This window comes from Bos javanicus, chromosome 11 (assembly GCF_032452875.1).
Source record: "Bos javanicus breed banteng chromosome 11, ARS-OSU_banteng_1.0, whole genome shotgun sequence".
In the NCBI taxonomy this organism is placed as follows: Eukaryota; Metazoa; Chordata; class Mammalia; order Artiodactyla; family Bovidae; genus Bos; species Bos javanicus.
This window is the reverse complement of record NC_083878.1, coordinates 7,668,997-7,690,390: the sequence shown is the minus strand read 5'-3', so window position 1 is coordinate 7,690,390 and position 21,394 is coordinate 7,668,997. Positions and strand designations below refer to the sequence as shown.

Sequence of the window (21,394 nt, the reverse complement as noted above, 5' to 3'; positions counted from 1 at the left end):
CATAAGGGGCTGACTGAGCAACTGAGCAACTGAGGCTCAGGGGGACAGAACCCAGCTGTGTCTGGAAGCCTCAGCGTCTTAAGGGATGGGCTGCTGTTCATAGGACTCAGAGGCCATGGCATCAGACAGCAATGTCTCTGTGTTTCAGATCTCCTCTTCTTGGCAGTAGCATCTTTCTGCACCCAGTGAACCAGAAACCTGCTCTCTGCATCAGCAGCTGCGGCCAAGGGGCATTGCCAGTGGCCCTCCTGTGTATCGGGATCGTCCCCGGAAATGGTTGTGACTCAGGGGACCATGGAGAGGTATCTATTGTAAGTAAGTGAGGACCAGGTACCAGGTGTTTCGCTACATGATGACGTCACCTGACTATGACGTTAAGTCCATTCTCTAAGAAACACACAGATGCACAGCAGGGAAGGGGCAAGATAAAAATACGTCTTTAAGAAGAACATGCTATGGGTGATGCACCCTTTGGATTTAAAGGCAGGACAGACTTGAGGTCAGAGATGTATGTGACAATGGTCCCCAACAAAATCCGGAGTGTATGTCACCGTCACGTCCTCCTGGACCCCCATACTCGACAACTCTGAAGGCATGGATCGGGCACGGGGAGCTGGAACTGGGGTTTGGGGCGTGCTCCCCAGCAACTCAGGAGTCTCTGAGGCAGGAAGCCAGACCAGTCACCCTGCCAACAAGCAATGCAAAAAAAAGCAGCAGACAAAAGAGATGGTGCAGGCTTTGAAAATGACACTGACACTTCAGGGATGTGTTTGGAAATGGAGGACCGTGGCTAAGAAGTTGAGGTGATTCCCACAGTTCAAGGTCAGGGAAAGGTGACATCACCATCACACGGAACAAAGAGAGCAGAAAGGACACTGATCCAGAGAGATAATGAGCTTGCATTGGTGTCGAGCAGGACTTCAGAGCAGAGACCGTCAGTAGGCATTTGGACCCAGATGAGCAAAGCATGTTATCATCCTAGAGGTTGTAATTTATACATGGGTAATAACGTATGAACAGAATCTATTCAAAATGAAATTAAAGTTTTAAGATAATAATGAAATCTAAACAGTATCTCAGCAACGCATCTGGATTCAGATGTAACTAACCATACGAGGTGCCTTCATGAATATTATCTTATTTAACCTTCACAATTACCCTGTCATGGAACTGCGCTTCAAAACTCTAAATTATGTAAATTGTCCAAAGTAACACACATGTCGGGTGGAGAAGCAAGAATCTGAACCCAGTGTTTGAATTCCTGAGTTCTCTCTGTAACATCTTTGTGCATGCGTGCTAAGTCATTTCAGTCATGTCTGACTCTTTGGGACCCTGTGGACTCCAGCTCACCAGCCTCATCCATCCATGGTATTGTCTAGGCAAGAATACTGGAATGGGTTGCTATGCCCTCTTCCAGGGGATCTTCCTGACCCAGGAATCGAACCGGCATCTCCTACACTGGCAGGCAAGTTCTTTACCACTAGTGCTATCTGGGAAGCCCATAACATCATCACTCCTTCCCATTAAGAAACAAACAAAATATGTATATGGACAATCAGCAAATAGGAGGAACACAGTTACAGACACTGGGAAATGTGAGCATCTCCCTTGTTAGTGTCCCTGTGGGCGACTAAGTTTCTTAAAACTTAAAAATCCAGGTGAACTAAAGAGATCAAAGACAGCAGTCTCTGCAGATTCCCAGCCTCAGAGTCAGCGGAGGCGGTGTTTCTAATTCCTCCGAGTCACTGCCGTGGCCTGGGTACGGTTGTGGCTCAAGGTCTTTGGTTGGCGGCTCAGCTAACGTGCAGCTGCTTTTCCTCTCCCTAGTTCAATAATTCCACAATGACCCCTGCTGGGAAGAAATCATGGCTCAGTCCCACCCTCCTCCCATGAGAGCTCCTGCCAGGCCTTGGTGGGGGCAGGAAAGTGGGGTGGGGGTGGGGGTCTCCCCGCTCCTCCAGCGGCTGCTGCTCATCAGGTGAGGGTGAGGTTCTTCAGGACGCAGATTCACACCCACATTCTGGTGCCCTCTGAGCTGGACGGGTTCCAGCCGGGTCCCAAACCGGCAGGATCACCACCCGCCCCGCCCCCGCCCCAGGACTGGCAACTGGAGGGGACACAGCTGTGTCCTTGGACAGCTCTCTCCCTGGCCCCTGTGTGCAGACACCAGTCCCCTCCGTCACACCCCAGCCGTCACACCATCCTGGGGTTCCCGGGATACTGTACTTAACAACAAAGTGGAATTGGAAAAAAGAAGTCCCTCGGCGTAACTGAGAAGATGACTTCCGCGGAAAGTGCCAAAATGTTTTAGAAATACACAGCAGACAACAGAGTCGCTGCATATTTCACCAGGCAGGATCGTAATTTATGTGATGTATTTTTAACTGTGAGAGGTGATGGGGGAAACCACTTAAATTTCATGTGAGTTGAAGATTTGTCAGTTACGCAGTTCCTGTGGTGGCAGATCTGGAAAATGTTAGAAGGACTGAGCGATTACCCACAGAGTGTGCCTACAGCTGGAGCTCTTATTTGGACTCTGACTCCCCCTGTTGTCGGGAATTCACTTCGTTCTGGGAATAGTTTGCTTTCTGTGAAAGAAATTGGAATTTTACCTTGTCTGTCAAACATTCTTTTTTTAAATCACCTCTCTCCCACCTTTGCTTTTATCCTTCAGGTCTCTATGTCAGCCTCTGTGTGATGCTGAGATGGCCCGGACACTAACCCTATTCTTTGTGCCCAAATAGCATCTTCCCAACTCAGAAAGCGGGCTTCCCAGGTGGCTCAGACGGTCAAGAATCTACCTGTAATGCGGGAGACCTGGGTTCAAACCCTGGGTTGGGAAGATCTCCTGGAGAAGGAAATGGCAACCCACTCCAGTATTATTGCCTGGGAAAGCCCATGGACAGAGGAGCCTGGCGGGCTACAGTCCACTGGGTCACAAAGAGTCGTACATGACTGAGTAACTAAACACAACTCAGAAAGATTGAGAAAGATGCTTGTGTCCAACTTGGTCCCTGCCCCATCTTAGGGGGACAGGAGCAGTCACCAGGTCTGGACTGCCCCCCTTCCCCCCTGCCAACACACACAGACATAAGAGTTATGTTGGAATAAACAGCCTTTGGTTCGTCCCTGCGGAGAAGGCAATGGCACCCCACTCCAGTACTCTTGCCTGGAAAATCCCATGGACAGAGGAGCCTGGAAGGCTGCAGTCCATGAGGTTGCTAGGAGTCGGACATGACTGAGCAACTTCACTTTCACTTTTCACTTTCATGCACTGGAGAAGGAAATGACAACCCACTCCAGTGTTCTTGCCTGGAGAATCCCAGGGACAGGGGACCCTGGTGGGCTGCCGTCTATGGGGTGGCACAGAGTCGGACACGACCGATGCGACTTAGCAGCAGCACCAGCAGCAGTTCGTCCCTGGAATTTGTGCTGTGAGTACTGAGGCTACAACAATCAGGAAACACTAGCCTCTTAAGCCTCGGGGACTTCACGTTGAGGCACACACAAGGACAGAACTCTGCTGTCTCAGGCTGCCCTGGTCCTCCCCGCCCCCACGCCAGTTCCCACCACCCTTCCAGACAGGCTCAACACCCTTTTGGAAAGATACCGGGTTTCCGAAGGAAAATTTTCATTATAGATGAAGCGAGCCCTCTAGTGGCGATTTCGCAAGTTACAGCCTCTATTTTAAGATTTCAAGGGGGTGAGTTCAATTTCTTTTTTCTTCTAAAGAAGCACCCAGAGCTAGTTCTCACTGTGAATGGATGGAATTCCATTCCTTTTTACTCCTTTCCTTCCCCCAAACAATTCTACTCTCCTTTCCCCAGTGTGCAGCATCTCTGAGATCTTTTTGTCCGTTGTAATCCCTGCAACTCACTCTCACCCATCAGTCTGGGGTCCTCCGTCCCCGTGCCTTTCTCTGCTGGAGAATCGCTGGTGTTCTGACTGCACAAGCCGCGTGCTGAGAACAGCGACACCACACAGGCAGCCGGACTAGCAAGCCCTTCTTTGACTAGTTTGGCCATGAGCTACAGCTACCATGCATTTCAGTTTCAAGGTGTTCCAATATTTACCCCCAAAGTCACACTGTTTGCCGTGCTGGTCATATGTAACACTTCTCCTTTCGTAGCGCTCCAAACAAACTGAAAAGGAGCATTTTGACTGTTTAGGACAGGATGCTGGGGATGACGTGAATTTGCCAGGAGCAAAGAAATCAGAAATCAGCGCTGACTCAGGTGGGCTGCAGGTCGCTCCAAACCATTTAAGTCAACAGAGTGGATCCATGCAGCCTCTTAAACAGCTCTGGGGTCTTTTTTGGGATCCTAATCAGTCAGAAAACAGCATGTATTTAGCACCCACGTTTTATGCCATGTGAAACAAACATTAAATACAAAGGCCAAAAGAAAACTGGTGACCAAAGTGCTCATGGTCAGATAAAGAAGAGAGAAAGATAAACAGGTGAAAATCAACTGAGAAGCCGAGCCCATCAGAAATATTAAACAAAAGCCCCGTCACTTCAGGTTCTTTGAGTTTCTATGGAGTTCTCCCAACAGTAAGTTCTGTTCCCACCCCCCCCCCCAGATGGAATCCAGGGCTTGGTTCACCCACTTTTGAGAGGATGAGGCATCCTGGACTCCTCTCCCCTCACTTCTCACACCCACGATGTATCTGAATCCATCCTTTGCTGCCCTTCATGTGCCAGTGGCTTGGCTGGGCTCTCAGAGTCTGCCTGAAGAGCTGAGACACTCTTCTGGGCTCAAGTCCCCACAGTCATTTCACCCCAGGCTCCCCATTCTCCACAGATCCCTGATTCTAAAATTCCCCTGCAGATCCAATCCTCCTGCAGACCCCATAAGGGACCTCCTCATCCTCTGCACCAGTTTCCAGAGTGCACTCAGGATTCTGACACCTCAAGACGTCGCTGCCAGGGCTTCCCTGATGGCTCAGCGGTAAACAGCCCGCCTGCCAGGGCAGGAGCCACAAGAGACATGGGTTCGATCCCTGGGTCGGGAAGATCTCCTGGAAGAAGAAATGTCAAGCCACTCCAGTCTTCTTGCCTGGAGAATCCCACGGACAGTGGAGCCTGGTGGGCTGCAGTGCATGGGGTTGCCGAGTTGGACACAACAGAGCAACTGAGCATCTCTGCATATGAATCAGCATTTCTTACTACTGATCTCACTGTGAAGGAATTTGTACCCATGAATAGCAAGCAGGAGAGTGCAGCTAAAGCAAGTCCTAGTGTGGAAATGACTCAGGCCTCCACCCCCCAGCCCAGCACCAGCACATCCCCACCCTCTGCTCAGCTCTCCTGCTGTTCCGGGAACCCCATGACTCAGGCGGGTTCCTGGGTCCCTCGAGTTGGCCTCCAGGGCCCCGGGGTCCCACAGAGCCCGCTCCCAGCATCACCATCACAGCACATAACGCTCCCAAGGCCCACGCTAGCCTCTTTCACCCTAACTCTGCCATAGTTTTACATGCTCTCATATATGCAAGAACAGCATCTCCATCCTGTCAACCACAGCAAAGCATTCACAAGAAATCTGTAAAAAAGTCAGTCAGTGCTTTATGATTTTTCTTATTTGAATGAGCAACTTTATAATTCTTGACATTTGGGGAATTACAGCCACCTAAATTGAAAATAAATCCACAAACGTCACTCTGTGTCTAACATTTGTTTTTTAAAATTGAATTGGGTTGGAACTAATGTTCTAAGAATTCTCTATTACATATGAAAAAATCAGAAACACCACGGGGTAGCGTAGAGCTGGGGATGGAAACCACCTGAGAAGACAATTAGCCTTGGAGGGAGGTCCCGTAATAACACAGGGTGCTCATCTGGGCCTAAAGTGCCTGCACAGGGCGGGGAGTATATTTCAAGCAGATAGCAAGGCGACAGTAAGTTCATGTGTTGCGCTCAAGAGAGGTTTTCCATCTCTAATCTCAGCGTTAAGTACATTCAAAATAAGCACTGGATTTGAGAAGCTTGGCATAGCCTGCATATATCAGGATTCTTCTATATAAAACCGAGGCCTGTATGCACGCGTGCTCAGTTGTGTCCAACTCTTTGTGACCCCATGGACTGTAGCCCGCCAGGCTCCTCTGTCCATGGGATTTCCCAGGCAAGAATACTGGAGCAGGCTGCCATTTCCTCCTCCAGGGGATCTTCTGTGCCCAGGAATCGAACCTGCATCTCCTGCATTGGCAAGCAAATTCTTTTAGCACTGGGCCACCAAGGAAGCATAAAGCCAAGGACTGCATACATTATCTTGGAAGCTAGTCCCGACATGACTGATGGCTGAGAAGTTGGGGGGTGGTCTAGAGGGTGAGGCCTGTAAGGACCAGTTCTCTTACTGTCCCTAAACGGCCATGACCTCCAGGTGGCCCTTCAGAGATCTGGAGTCCACATCCTTGTAAAAGGGGTGGTGGAGGCATGCAGCAGCACTCACAAGATGAACTGTTTCACATTCCCAGGGAGCTCCTTGGAACACACTCATCATTTACAGGGCCGTGGGCAAGTGATGTTATCTTCTCTGTGCCACTGCTTCCCTCTCTGTGAGGTGGGAAGATGAAATCATAGCACCTACTTAATAGGATTTTTGTAAGGATGAAATGAGAGCCTCATCTACAGTGCTTAGTCCAGTGTCTGCCGCAGTCAGTCCTCAGAAGCTTCCGGCAGATTGAGACACCACTGCACACGTTTGAAAGTCCAAAATCCAGAGCATGGACACCACCAGGTGCTGGAGAGGATGAGAGCAACGGGAACCCTCTTTATTGTTGGGGGAGATATGCAAAGTAGAGGGTAGAGAGGCTTCCCCGGCGGCTTAGTGGTAAAGAATCCGCCTGAGAATGCAGGAGCCGCGGGTTCAATGCCTGGGTTGGGAAGATCCCTTGGAGAAGGGAACAGCAACCCACTCCAGTATTCTTCCCATGGAGAGAGGAGCCTGGGGGGGCTACAGTCCATGGGGTCACAAAAGAGTCAGACATAACTTAGTGACTAAACAAAAACAATGCAAAGTAGGAGACACTGTGGATGATACTATGGCTGTTTCTTCAAAGGTGAACATTCTCTTACCATACCATCCAGCAATGGCATTCCTGGGTATTTACCCAAAGGAGTTGAAAATTTATAGTAAATAATGAGGACCTGGGCCTCCCTGGTGGCTCAGACAATAAGGAATCTCCCTGCAGTGCAGGAGACCCAGGTTCAATCCCTGGGTCGGGAAGATCCCCTGGAGAAGGGCATGGCAACCCACTCCAGTATTCTTGCCTGGAGAATGCCATGGGCAGAGGAGCCTGGTGGGCTATAATCTGTGGGGCTCCTAAGAGTCAGACATGACTGAGCAACAACAAATCAACTAAGCAACAACAAATCAAGGTGAGTAGACTTAAAAAAAAAAAAACCTGTGGTAGAGTCACACAACAGAATATTATTCAGTGCTAAAAAGAAATTAGCTATCAAGAAAAGATGTAGAAGAAACTTAAATGGGTATTGCCAAGTGAAAGACGCCAATCTGAAAAGGCTTGTTGTTCACTCAGTCATGTCCGACTCTGCAACCCCATGGACTGCAGGCTTCCCTGTCCTTCACCATCTCCCAGAGCTTGCTCAAATTCATGTCCATTGAGTCGGTGATGCCATCCAACCATCTCCTCCTCTGTCGTCCCCTTCTCCTCCTGCCTTCAGTCTTTGCCAGCATCAGGGTCTTCGCATCAGGTGGCTAAAGGATTGGAGCTTTAGCTTCAGCATAAAAGTCTGCACACTGTGTAATTGCAACTATGCAACAATATGACACTCTGGAAAAGGTAAAACTAAGGAGACAGGAAGAAGATGGGTGACTGCCGGGAGTTAAGGGGAGACAAGGATGACTAGGTAGAACACAGGATATTCAGGGCAGTGACCCTACTCTGTATGGTACTGTAATGGTACCATTACACGTGGTACACGTCATTATACGTGCATCCACACTCACAGAACGCACAGCATGAAGTGTGAACTCTAGTGTAATCACAGGCAATAATGACATGTCAGTGCAGCTTCATTAATCATACCAAGTGTACCTTTTCAGTGGGGGGGACCCTGTGGGGATCAGGGTGCAAGCAGAGGTTCTATGGGAAATTTCGGCACCCGTTGTTCAGTCTTGCTATGAACCTAAAACTGTTCTTAACAAATTAATCTACTACAAATATTTTTTAGCTGTGGTTACTGTTATATAAAATTGCCTCTAGCTTTAGATTCTGGCCTTCTATGTAGCCAGTATGTATTTGTAGGAAGAAGTTCATGTTTATGGAGTACTTGTGTTATCCTGGCCTCTGGTGGTGAATTTGCAGAGATGTCAGAATTTTTGACTTCTGCAGTGAGCGTTTCCACAGCACTTTGCCCTGATGTTGGTTTTTCCTGAGCTGTTACAATTTTTTGCGCCTTTCCCACCCCCTACAATTTCTTTGTGTGCCGCTGATGACTATTATTATCTTTAATTTCCGAAGGAGGAAACATGCGCAATAGGTCCTCATCTAGGAGGTGTTATTTGGGCATAAATAACACCTCAGGTGAAACAGGTGGGGCACAATTTGCATCTTGGCATTAAATTAGAAGTAAACCCCAGGAATATTTTATTCCTGAAATAACAACGACCAAGCGGAAAAGCCAGTGTAATCACTAACATTACTTGGCTTTCACAATTACTTGGTAACAAATTCGGAGTAGAAGCCAACTGCTTACGGGCTGGACTGTTTTGGACTGGCGGCAGCCTCAGGCTCTTCGGCTGGAGTGTCCTGGCAGGTCAGTGGACTAAGCACCAGAGAACCTGGGTCCCATCAGTGATGCGGCATTGCCACAGCGCTATAACCCTGCAAGTACCTGAAATTCCCTCAGCATCAGTTCATCAGTGTTTTGGTTTTTTTCTTTTTTTAATTTGTGGAGTGATGATAAGACTGATTTTTACACCTCACTGGGTTGAGAAGAAAAAAGACAAACGTTAACACATGCAGATAAGAGAGACAACTCCTGAGGTGTAACTGGGGCAGTGCTTCTTCCCTCAAGCAGGCTGTTGTGCCTAAAGCTCATCAACGGATGACCCTTCGGCCCCAGAGTTAAGACCACAGCAAAGTGGGGTCAGGGCTCGCCAGTGGCCGCAAAGAGCCATAGCCTCATCAGAGATGTGTTTAGATGTCTATCCATCATGCTGGCCACAAGTCACAGAGCCCTGACATGTAAAACAGAGGCCCAGCCAATGATTCAAGGCACCGAACACTTCTCACAGCACACACATGCAGTGTACACAAGGTTAGCTGAGCACCTTTGCTAACTCAGGACCCAGTCACAGAAGTGGAATAGGTTATGTGCTGCTGACTTAGCAGATCCCACTCTGATTAAGTTACATGACCTAATGGGATATTAATGTCCTGCACCTCAGGATACAAGGTACCGAGAAGATTCCATCATCCCTGTGACATTCTTTCCCCAAAGCCCTGGCTCCAATTCATCAAGATATCAGACAAAATCAAAATAACGGACACCTGAAAAGGTTACTGGTAGGTACACTTCAAAACTGTCAAGATCGCGACCGACAGGGAAAGACTGAGGAAAGGTCACAGATGGGAGGAGGCCCAGGAGACCCTGCAACTAAATGCAGTGTGGGCTGCTGCCCCAGATCCTGTGACACAGACACTGGAGGAAAGGCTGGTGAATCCGAAAGGGTGTGCAGTCTTGGAGGTCTCATTGTTGCTGCTATTGTTCAGTCACTCAGTCATGTCTGACTCTTTGCACCCCCTTGGACTGCAGCACACCAGGCTTCCCTGTCCTTTACTATCTCCCAGAGTTTGTTCAAACTCATGTCCATCGAGTCGGTGATGCCATCCAACCATCACATCCTCTGTTGTCCCCTTCTCCTCCCACCCTCAATCTTTTCTGGCACCAGGGTCTTTTCCAGTGAATTGGGTCTTTGCCTCAGGTGGCCAAAGTTTTGGAGTTTCAGCTTCAGCATCAGTCCTTGCAATGAATATTTAGGGTTGGTTTCCTTTAGGATTAATTTGTTTGATCTCCTTGCTGTCCAAGGGACTCTCAGGAGTCTTCTCCAACACCACAGTTCAAAAGCATCAACTCTTTAGCACTCAGCCTTCTTTATGGTCCAACTCTCACATCTGTACATGACTACTGGAAAAACCATAGCTTTGACTATAAAGACTTTTGTTGGCAACGCGGTATCTCTGCTTTTTATACCACAGCTAATTTCTCAAGAGTGGCCCTGTGCTTTCTCTGTCTACAGTTAAAACTGCTCTGTAAGTTCAAATTTATTTACAAATAAAAAGTTCTGAAAATATTCCAGTGCTCGGTATCCCAGGCCCTGTGCATGACAACTCCTAGGAGGTTCTGGAGCCTGGATTGCCTGTGGTGGGGGAAGGGAAAGATAGCTACCCGGCTTAGCTTGATGCAAAGGGTCAAGATGAACATGGCTGTTATCTCAGTTAATACAAAGAGTATATTCATAACCAGTTTATGCCAGACTGTGAACAAATAACTGAGGGTTTATTTGATAAGCTCCTGCCAGCAGCCCTCTTATTTACTAACACACCACCCCTCTTCCCATCTCCCACCTGCCTAGAAAAGAGAAAAATCCTCCGTGAGATCATCATCTGTTCCGATTCTCATGTTGACTGTACTCTCCTTACATCTTTCTCATGAAGGATGCCACAAGGGGCTCGGAATAATGACGACTGCTGTCATAATTAAGCTCTGGGATGGATTTCAAAGACTCAAGGAGGACCCAGCAGGTCATCCAAGCCCATCTCCCTGCCAGTGCCTAAGGGCTGTGCAGGATTTGGCAGATCTGTCCCCAGGCTGTAAAAATTCTAAACTAGTCAAGAAATTACCACCATGTACAAATGATGATTAAAAAGTTTACCTTCTTCCTGGATGATTCTAGAGGGAAGGGGCTGGGGGCAGGGGGAGTAAGGCATGAATAGCTCCCTGAAAACAAATGCTGTTCTATTTGGAGTTTATTTTCCAAGGTGAAAATGTGGTTATTTTCCATTCAGTGTGATAGCCAGGGCTTATTGTTATGCAAGAGTTGCCTCTGCATCAGATAAATTAAAATCTAGCACTGACCCCCAGCTGTCCCTCAAACGATATTATAAATGCGTCTGTCCTAGTTCCAACTTCTTCTGGCTTATACTGAAGTGCTGGACTTGAACACAGTTGTGTATGAGGCTGCCATTGGCTCAGACACCTTAGCAACAGCGTCAACGTTGCCTAGGAATGAATGCTACAACAAAACCCGATAAGGGCCACCACTTGCTCAAGTGACTGTATGTTATCAAGTTGAGTGGGGCCTTTTCCAGTGAAAATTGTGAAATGTACTCACGGGCATATAAATCCAGCAGAAAAGGGTAACAACAACTATGATGTCAATGAAAACAGGAAGTATTTTCAGGGGATAGAACTTGGAGGAAGATTGAGGAGAACGGTTAAACAGAAGAGTTAATTCAGAAAAAGATCCTTGGAAGATGTCTTAATTACGTACAAAGCGGAAACCTGGTGGCGTAAACGACAAAGGCAGGTGAAGTCCGCTGAAAACTGTGACCGCTGTGTCTGTCCCACTCACTCTTCCACGCTGGGCACAGGGAAACGGGAGCACGCAAACACTAAATACATCCACATTTTCCATTTTTCTTGAGTGTTCTCTACTTGGCACATACATTCACCTTTATACATACAATACATAAGGAAATGTAGGTATGTAGCCTATGGGAAAAAAATACCCATAGCAAAAACCATGCCTGGCCTTTCGTTACCAGTACCGTATGAGTTGGGCACATCATGTCTGTCATAAGTCATGGTGGAAACTTACATAAGAGGCCTATCCCAAGGGACTTCCCTGGTGGTCCAGTGGATAAGAATCTGCCTGCCAATTCAGGGGACACAGGTTCCATCCCTGGTCTGGGAAGATTCCACATGGTGCAGGGCAACTAGGCTCCTGTGCCACAACTGCTGGGCTCCTGCCCTGCAACTGCTGAAGCCTGCACAGCTAGAGCCTGTGCCCTGCAACAGGAGAAGCCACTGCAATGAGAAGTTCGGGCCCTGCAAGTGGAGAGTAGCCCCCACTCACCACAACTAGAGAGAGCCCAAGCGCAGCAGTGAAGATCCAGCACAGACAAAATTAATTATTTTTTAAGTCTTAAAGAAAAAAAAATGAAGTATATCCAAAGAACCATAGTTCTGTGTTTGAAATTCTTCACCACTCTTTTTTTAGAGCTTCCCCAGTGGCTCAGATGGTAAAAAATCCACCTGCAATGCAGGAAACCTGGGTTCAATCCCTGGGTCAGGAAGATTCCATGGAGAAGGAAACGGCAACCCATTCAAGTATGCTTGCCTTGGAAATCCCATGGACAGAGGAGCCTGGTGGGGTACAGTCCCTGGGGTTGCAAAGAGTCGGACACGACTGAGGGACTACTAACCAAGCAACTTGGAAGTGTCATGGAGTCTATGGGCGTGTCGTTCAGCTTGCTGGTGTGTTGCAATGAGCTAAACTGAGGCTCAAGGTCTAGTGGAAGTTGACTTGTCTGCCATATTGGACATATTTGGTTCGAATCAATTTATGTCATGTCCTTGGGCTGTGTCACCCTTTTAAAGGTTATGCCCTGCCCATTTCACTAGCAGTTTTACCATTTCTTTCCACTAAGGGTAGCTTTTATCATGAGTGACCTGAGAGGCTGACACCCTTTGATCACCTTTGGGCGGGGACTGGATTTCTCCTTTCTGATTAACAGCTGTGCAGAGTGCTGTCTCCTAACCAAGTCACATTCCAAAATATTTTTATTTGTCTCATCCTAAAACCACAGGTCACTGCTACCCTGTGTATGTATCAGCCAAATCTTTTGGAAGTTGCTTGTCTTTCTTGACCATTCTGTGAAATACACGGTATGATAATGAACGTGAGGCTTTACACTGCTTCTCTAATGCTGAGCACTCCACCACATACTTCCAAGTCTTGCATGAGGCTTCTCAGGCTGGGGGAAAATGGTTTCTTTTCAAGAAACAAGCTTCCAAGATCCCATAATACACAAAGCACTTCAGTTTGAAAAGTGAAGAGGAGAGGAAAGCCAAATAAAAAGGGCTCAGGCTGGAAAGTCTTGAAGCTGGGGGATTCTCTGAAATCATTCACAGATGCTGTTTCTACCCTTGACAGGTCACTTCATCCCATTTAGCACTTTTTATCTTTGAGTTCCAAAGCTCTTAAGCAAATGGAGAAGGGAGGAAAGCTAACCTTTCTGATGATAGTTTATCAGACTGACAATCAAACAGAAGTTCCCCTGTGGTGCAAGTAAGACATGGTTTGAAAAAGAAATAATGCAAAAGAAAGGAAAAAGGGGATCATAGAGATCACACCTTCACATTTAATTTCAGAGAAGAAGACCTGAAGTTGATGTTCGTTTAGATCAGTTGTGCCCCAGTTGGAACATGGGTGCCCAGACCTGCAGTGCAGTAACATGAGCTATGCTTTAAATAGCTGCCAAATAGCCATGTGGGGGTTGGCAGCAGGCTAGGGTTGCGAGGAGACGGATCTGATTCAAAGTGAAGTCACATAACAAGGGGGCAAGTAGGGCTGATGTGCAAGAGAGCCATTTTTCATTATCATTCTGTGCTTTCCTTTATATATATATTTATATTTATAAATATATATTTATAATATATAATAAATATATATTATATATATATAAATATAATATATATAATATATAAATAATATATATATATATAAGGGCACTAATTCAATTTGTATATATATGTGTTTGTGTGTGTGTGTGTGTGTGTGTGTGTGTGTGTATTTTTTTCTCCTTTGGTTAGCCAACCAGATACGGAAATCCACCCCAGGAACTTCTGAGAAAACTTCTCTTCTTTGGCAGTCCTGTTTTCTCTGTTGCTGTTGTTTAGTCACTAAGCTATGTCCGAATCTTCTGCAACCCCATGGACAGTAGCCCGCCAGGCTCTTCTGCCCATGGAATTGTCCAGGTAAGAATACTGGAGTGGGTTGCCATTTCCTACTCCAGGGGACCTTCCTGATCCAGGGATCAAACCTGTATCTCTTGTGTCTCCTGCAGTGGCAGGCTGATTCTTTACCAGCTGAGCCACCGGGGAAGCCCCACCATGAGCAATGGCCACTAAAGTTAAGGCCAGAAGGATACTTCTGCAAGGTGGCATCTGCTTTCTGATACTGGGCTTTCTAGTTTGCACTCAGGGCGGTATAAGCCATTCAAGTGGCTTCAGACTCCTACAGCCTCACACATATTTTAGGTCACTGATGTCACTGAGTATGCCCTGAGATCCTTGACCTCTGAACCACTCCATTTAATGCCTGGAGCCCAAAGCCTGCAGCAGAGGGGCTGGTCAGTGGAGGACTTGGAAGTAGCTTACTTCGAGCTTCTTCATTCATGCAACAAACCAACATTCAACCCTAATCATTCACAGAAATCTTTCTGTTTTCATTCAAATATGTCCAAAGTATTTCCCTTCCCCTATTAGGGAGCAGCCAAGAGGTGTCATAGAAAGAGCATGGAGTTCAAACACCTAGAGAACCATCTCCAATCCTTCCTCACTGTGTGGCCTTGGGCGACTTCCACACCTTCTCAATTTCAGTCCCTCAGCTCTCAAGGGAGTGATACCACCAAATGGCGTGGGAATGGGTAGTGGCCCCCAGGAAGTGCTCAAGAATCAGAGTCAGCCTGTTCTTAGTCTTGTCTGACTGTCATCCAGTGGAAGTCTAGAAAGTATCAATATGATTTGCAATTGTCCACAATTATTTAACTCAATAACCTAGAGTATGTGTTCAGTCGCTCAGCTGTGTCCAACTCTCTGCAACCCCATGGACTGCAGCCCACCAGGCTCCTCTGTCCACGGAATTTTCCCTGCAAGAATACTGGAGTGAGTTGTCATTTCCTCCTCCAGGGCATCTTCCTGACCCAGGGATCAAACTCACCTCTTGCATCTCCTACATTGGCAGGCAGATTCTTTACCACTGAGCCACCTGGGAAGCCCATAACCTAGGGTGGACATTCCTTGTTATTTCTCCATTTTAAAGTATGTCCACATGAAGAACAGCAAAGTGACTCAGAAACAGCAGGATCTCCAGAATCAGAGACTCTAACATAGGCCAGGCGGGCCCATGTCTGAGATGCATGGGCCTGGCTGCTATTGAGAGTGCAGATAATCTCTGAAATATCTAATGAACAAAACTGTTCAAGCTGTCATATTAAGTAAAAACCTAAGTTTACAAAGCACTTTTCTATATGACCCTTTAAGTTATCTAACGTCCCCAGGTGGCCCTCGTGGTAAAGAACCCACCTGCAAATGGAGCAGACAGAAGAGAGGTGGGTGGGTTTGATCCCTGGGTGGGGAAGATGCCCTGGAGGAGGGCATGGCAACTCACTCCCGTATTCTTGCCTGGAGAATCCCCTGGACAGAGGAACCTGGTGGGTTTACAGTCCATGGGGGTCACAAAGAGCTGGACGTGACTGAGCAACTGAGAACTTTAAGTGACCTACTAGAACTATTGATGTACTGCTTGACTCTACTGGTGGAGTTATGGATGAAATTTCTTTCTTTCTACTCATTTATACTTTCTGAATGGTTTAATGAATATGCATAACTTTTGCAAAGAAAAACAATTTGGAGAAGTAAACAAATTTTAATGTCTTTTTTTTCTGTCTTATTGTGTCTGTGAATAGGAAGTAACAGACCTTGGAAATCATATTTTTCTGGAAGCTGGGTAAGTGGTAAAATGGTAGGCTTTAGGGTTCACCAGCTTATGACTAAGACAGCAACATTATGAAGCAACTGCATTAATTAGAAACATCATGCTATCATGTGGACAGGCAAAAGTATTAGAAATCATAAACTGTACTAATGATGCTGTATCGATCAATCGATCAAAAACCAAGTATCTACAAGCGTATGATGCGGCCCCTATTCCCAGCAGCCTTGAGATGGTCTGCCGATTGTGCTAGCAGTCAGTCAGGTCAAGTGGAGAAAGAATAGTAGAAAAAAAAAAAAAACCACAAAAACAAACTTACAGACGTAACACAATAGTCAGTCAGGTCAAGTGGAGAGAGAGCAGTAGGAAAAAAACCCACAAAAACAAACTTACAGACGTAACACACGCACACACACACACACGTTGATAATCGATAATTACCAAGCACTGACACCTCTTCCATCACATAAATATACTCTTACAAGTGGATTTAATCTTCAAATTCAGTAAATACATTTCATAGATTAGTCATAAAAGCAGTCAGTGTCCAGTAACAGTACACTTAACAGTATTAGCTAACAGCATACCTTCAATCCCAAATTAAACATCTTCATTCAGCATCTTTGTAGGGTTTTCCCAGCAGTTTCCTGTGTTCCCTGTCACAGGACTGAACTAAACTGCTTGGGCAAAGAGGAGAAGGAGAGAACAGTCTCCACCAGAGTCCAAGATCACACCTCACTTTCCTCTTACCTCACTCTTTCTGCAAGTGTCACCAAGAAGCTATCTTATTCATTGAACTGAAACTTCAAGATGCAAATTCAATTCTCTTAAAAAAAGATTTTCAAAACTTTGAAAGATTTGGAAATAAATCAATACACTAAATAGAGAAATAAAATGAAGCATACTATCCCAAATCAGATATAAGACTGTTACAAGAATATATAAGTGCATTTTACTCGTTGACATAGTAAATACAACTCACCTTTCCTCCATGGATTGTTGCTGAAATAGATCAGGCAATATGCTTGAATTAATGTGATCAGTGCATTACAACTATTACTTCCAAAGTGTGGATCTGAGTAAAAGTCTCATGTACATCAGATATTCAGCCAGTTACCCTAAGATAAATATATGGTAGTCACACAAATATTAGAAAGTAAGACTAATCATCTGAAAACTACAAATATTCAAACCTTTACTAAAAAAAAAAAAAAACAGCTTGCACATGAAATTTGAATGACGTATAATACACTAAAAAAAGTCTCCATTCCAAAGTTCTACCAAAAGGAATTGTTTTTACAGATGCCATGAGTTAATCAAATACATCTAGCATCGTCTGGAAAACTTAATAGCATGCCACAACTTAATATCACAGTCAACATGCATAACAGAACCCATAATTATTTTTTGTAATAATCAGGCCAAAAGCAAAGAAATAAATGAAGCAATATAAAAATGAAACAGAAGAACACAAAGGAAAGTACCAGGAAAACGTGTATGATAAAACTGAAACCTCCTGAGAAACCAGTTAAGGACCTGAAGTCTTTTCTTTCTTTTTTTTTTAACAGGAAAGCCCGGTCCGTACGTAACCCCTAAAACGCCCCGTGATCCGCACACACCTCAGACCTTCATTTCCCACCCCAAGAGCACCCTCCCAGTAAACCAGGTCTAAAGGAAAGTACAAGGTGTGCACAGAAGAGACAATCTGGGGACCAGGGGGTGAAGCACCGGGGCACCAGCGCCTCTGCCCCACCCCAGGCTCGGCTTCTAAGGGGTCACCCTTCCAGCCGCCTCCGACTCAAGCCCTTGGTGTCCGCAGCAGCTGCAGAGTAAAGTGCTGTGTCTGGAACACGTCAGTCCGCACACCACGCAGAGCCTCTGTGCCTCCACTAGGCGAGTCCTCTGCCAGGGGGCTTCCAAAATGCAAATTAGACCTAGGCTTCTCAGATGGATGCGATTTCCATCAAAACTAGTGCCAAACAAACATCTTTGATATGCAAAATGTCTACTCTAGTGAATATAATCATTCCTACATGCCCACCCCCTCAGGTTTTCCTCCAAGAGGTTAAAGCAAACAGCAGATCCGTAAATGCTAATGTACTTGCTGTAAAGCTGAAGTCAGGGAGGGACAACAGGGAAGGGCATCAAATGACGGGAAGAGCTACAACCCATAGGATCTTGGGGAAAGTTAACATTTCATAGTCTTTAATAAAGCAAGACTATTATCACCCTCATCTGGAAGCATTTTGGGCGTTTATAGTGAGTGCATATTAAAAACACATTTCATCAGTAAATCTTCACATGCTGGACAGATTATCAATATAATTTTTAGCTGGGAATTTTAAAATATCAAATAGAATTATGTACAAAGCACAGGCGCTTGGTTTTTACATACTTTCAACCATATTCCATACACAATTAAGCCACTTTCAGTTCACGAAAAATCCAATCTGCGTTATCTGTGATTTGGTATAAAGATTTGCTTCTTTTAAATATAGCCTAAGATTTATATAAGCATGCACAATTAAGTGAATAACTTAACATAACCAAACTTAATTTTGGTTAAGAAAGAAGAATAAATACAGGTTGGTTTTGTGGGGGCCCATTCTGACTGATGAGTTTGTGTGGCTCCTGCTAAGGGAGCAACTTTGATCTATTTTTAGTGGTGAGTAATCTGCTCACAGGAGCTGGTACCTGTGTATGTGGGTATTGACGTACAGAGAAAAGAAGCAGAGTTAATTCTCTGACAACATTTGTTTGTTGTTCATAATTACTCTCCCAAGAATTATTCTTAACAGTAGCGGAAGTGAATGCGAAGGAGGCTTAGATCAAATCATGATCTGCCCCTGATGATGGTTCAGGCCTTTGCTACCTGCAAACTCCAAGTATGGTGAAAGGGATGAGGCCCCTGTTACCTGCAAACTAGGTTCCTGAGGGCACTTAGACAAGACCGAAGCACCTGGAGAGATTCTAGGACCCTCTTATGAGAGAAAATCACAATGGCTAATTCAAATAGCAACTAACAAGTTACATCAACTCATTCTATGCCGGGATCATGGAGACAAAATGAAAAAAAAAAAAAAAAAAAAGCTCTGTTTTAAATCTTTCAGGGAGACACTGGAGCCAGCAGTCTGACTAGTGATGTATCTGAATGTGCCGTCCAACAATCAGAAACAGTAATCCAGCTAGCAGGGAGAAAAAAATTCCCGCCGGGGCCAGGAAGAACGACCAGCCGTACAGCACAGAGGGGCTGAAATCCAAGCAGTCTCTCATTTTCCTGTGTCTGTAGCTTTCCAAGTCGGCCACCGCCTGCACCCAGATGACGTACAGCATCACCACCAGGGCAAACAGGACGCCTGAGGGGACAGAACAAGACACCTTTAGCCTTTCTGAAGATGTCTGCCCGAGCGTGCTAGCAGACCAGTCACACGCCCGACGATAAAACTGTGAGAATGCAACTCTAGCTAAATCGCCTGCTTGGTGTCAGACCTGCTACTGAACGCTTCCTAGGCACATCACTTATCTTCAGTGATCAGGGCACTGAGGGCGGGAGCTGCAGAAGAACAAGGACGGTGGCTGACCTGTGCTGACTGAGCGCTGACCGTGTGCCAGGGGCCGCATCAGGTGCTTGCGAACCTAAGAGTCAAAGATCCCTTATGCTATTGTGGAAGCCGCTTAGTCGTCTCTGACTCTGTGGGACCCCATGGACTGTAGCCCGCCAGGCAAGAATCCCTCTGTCCATGGGATTCTCCAGGCAAAAAAACTGGAGTGAGTTGCCATTCCCTTCTCCAGGAAATCTTCAGGGATTGAACCCAGGTCTCCTCAAATGCTGGCAGATTCTTTACCGTCTGAGCCACCAGGGAAGCCCTGCCTAGCAGAATTTACTTTCCAACATTTATTCGTCTTTATTGTATGTCTCGTTTGTGATGAGCATTGTTATACGTTATTTCTTTCAACATGTACAACATACTCATGAAACAGGTACTCTGAACCCCCAGTTTCAAGTTTATGCAAACTCAGCTGGTAGCTTTCCTAGCTGATTTTTAGTTCAAAGTCTTTCTGACTATTGTTATAACAATGTAACATTTATAATTACAGCTAACTGGTGCTGTAAATGTGACAGTGAAAACAGAAGCCAAGTAAGTAAGTACCAGAAAAAAAAACAGAGATGGGAGCACTGAACTAATATAAAAGAACATACGTGACTCTTTAACAAACTTTCTGTGGATTTGCGATCAAGAGCCTTATTAAATAAAAGAAAGGAAGAAAGAAAGAAAGGAGGGAGGGAAATTACTAAACCTTCAATATAATTTATGAACCATTTCAATATAAAACTGCAATCCACCTATTCAAAAATACCGTTGGGATTATAAGGGCAGAGAAGTAGCATAGTGTTGGACGCTTGACTTTATCAAATAACACGACAGAAGAGCTGTATGAATGCGGAAATCTGAGACTACTACTAGGCACATGCTTTTCCATGTGACTGTTACCGTGACAGCAAGGACGTGCAACCGCTGCACTGAGATGCAGTCTCGAGAGCCGCTAAGTTGATTCACTACTGAATGAGGGACAGGTCCCCATACACGAATTTGTCCCAAAGCAAAATATACTTCCAGTAGTCATGTATGGATATTGAGAGCTGGACCATAAACAAGGCTGAGTGCTAAGAATTGATGCTTTCGAATCATGCTGGAAAAGACTCTTGAGAGTCCCTTGGACAGCAAGGAGATCAAACCAGTCAATCCTAAAGGAAATCAATTCTGAATATTCACTGGAAGGGCTGATGCTGAAGCTCTAATCCTTTGCCCACCTGATGCGAAAAGCTGGCTCATTATAAAAGACCCTCATGCTGGGAAAGATTAAGGGCAAGAGGAGAAGGTGGTAGCAAAGGATGAGATGGTTGGATGGCATCACTGACTCAAAGGACATGAGTTTGAGCAAACTCTGGGAGATAGTGAAGGACAGGGAATCGTGACATGCTGCAGTCCATGGGGTTGCAGAGTCAGATATGACTTAGCAACAGAACAACAAAAATATACCTGAGGTCACTTGTTATTTGTCCAAAAGTTCAATCCAAACTTGTTAAGGATCTACTGTACTCTTTGAATGAATGAACTGAACTATCGGGTATAAAAGCTCCACATTCTAATTGCCAGTCTGTCTGGAAGGTAAGCACCACCCTGTGATCAGGAGCAGAGGCTGGGAAACATGGAGAGAAGATTTAACGTGGGTTACAAGCCTAGCCATCCATCACTCTTGTGGAGTTAACCATGTTCCTGAAGTATTTAGGTGTCCTCGCCCTCCTGGGTCATCAATTTCATAAAGAATCTTGAGAAGGGCCCACAAGTTATGTCAAAGTATGTCATCATCAGAGCTGAAACTTCACCCTGATCATGATACAAGCTACAGAGTTGTGAAGAGTCAACACAATGGCTTCACTAATAAGAACCATCCTTCACTCTGCCTTCTGCACGTGAATGTAAATATTGCAGCACAGAATAGAGCAGTCTAATCACTGCACGACAACTGGATCACAAAGAGACAGTGAAGCCGGATCCGGCCAGCAAGCTCCTCGCAGAGCCATGCCCCAGACTGTGACAACAATACGGTGAGGCCATGTGTTGTCTAGCAAGTCTGAGCCCCTCATT

General features: G+C 45.8%; 1 protein-coding gene across 6 annotated transcripts in view; it reads right to left on the bottom strand.

Moving 5' to 3' along the window:
* Positions 1 to 16,216: 16,216 nt before the first annotated feature.
* TMEM182 (transmembrane protein 182) overlaps positions 16,217 to 21,394 on the bottom strand; it is a 66,078-nt gene continuing 60,900 nt past the window's right edge. For all 6 annotated transcript variants that reach the window (XM_061431798.1, XM_061431800.1, XM_061431802.1 and 3 more), the window contains one exon: positions 16,217 to 19,099. In XM_061431798.1, the coding sequence (XP_061287782.1) occupies positions 18,850 to 19,099 (250 nt within the window). In that variant the 3' untranslated portion in view covers positions 16,217 to 18,849. The remainder of the gene's footprint in view (positions 19,100 to 21,394) is intronic.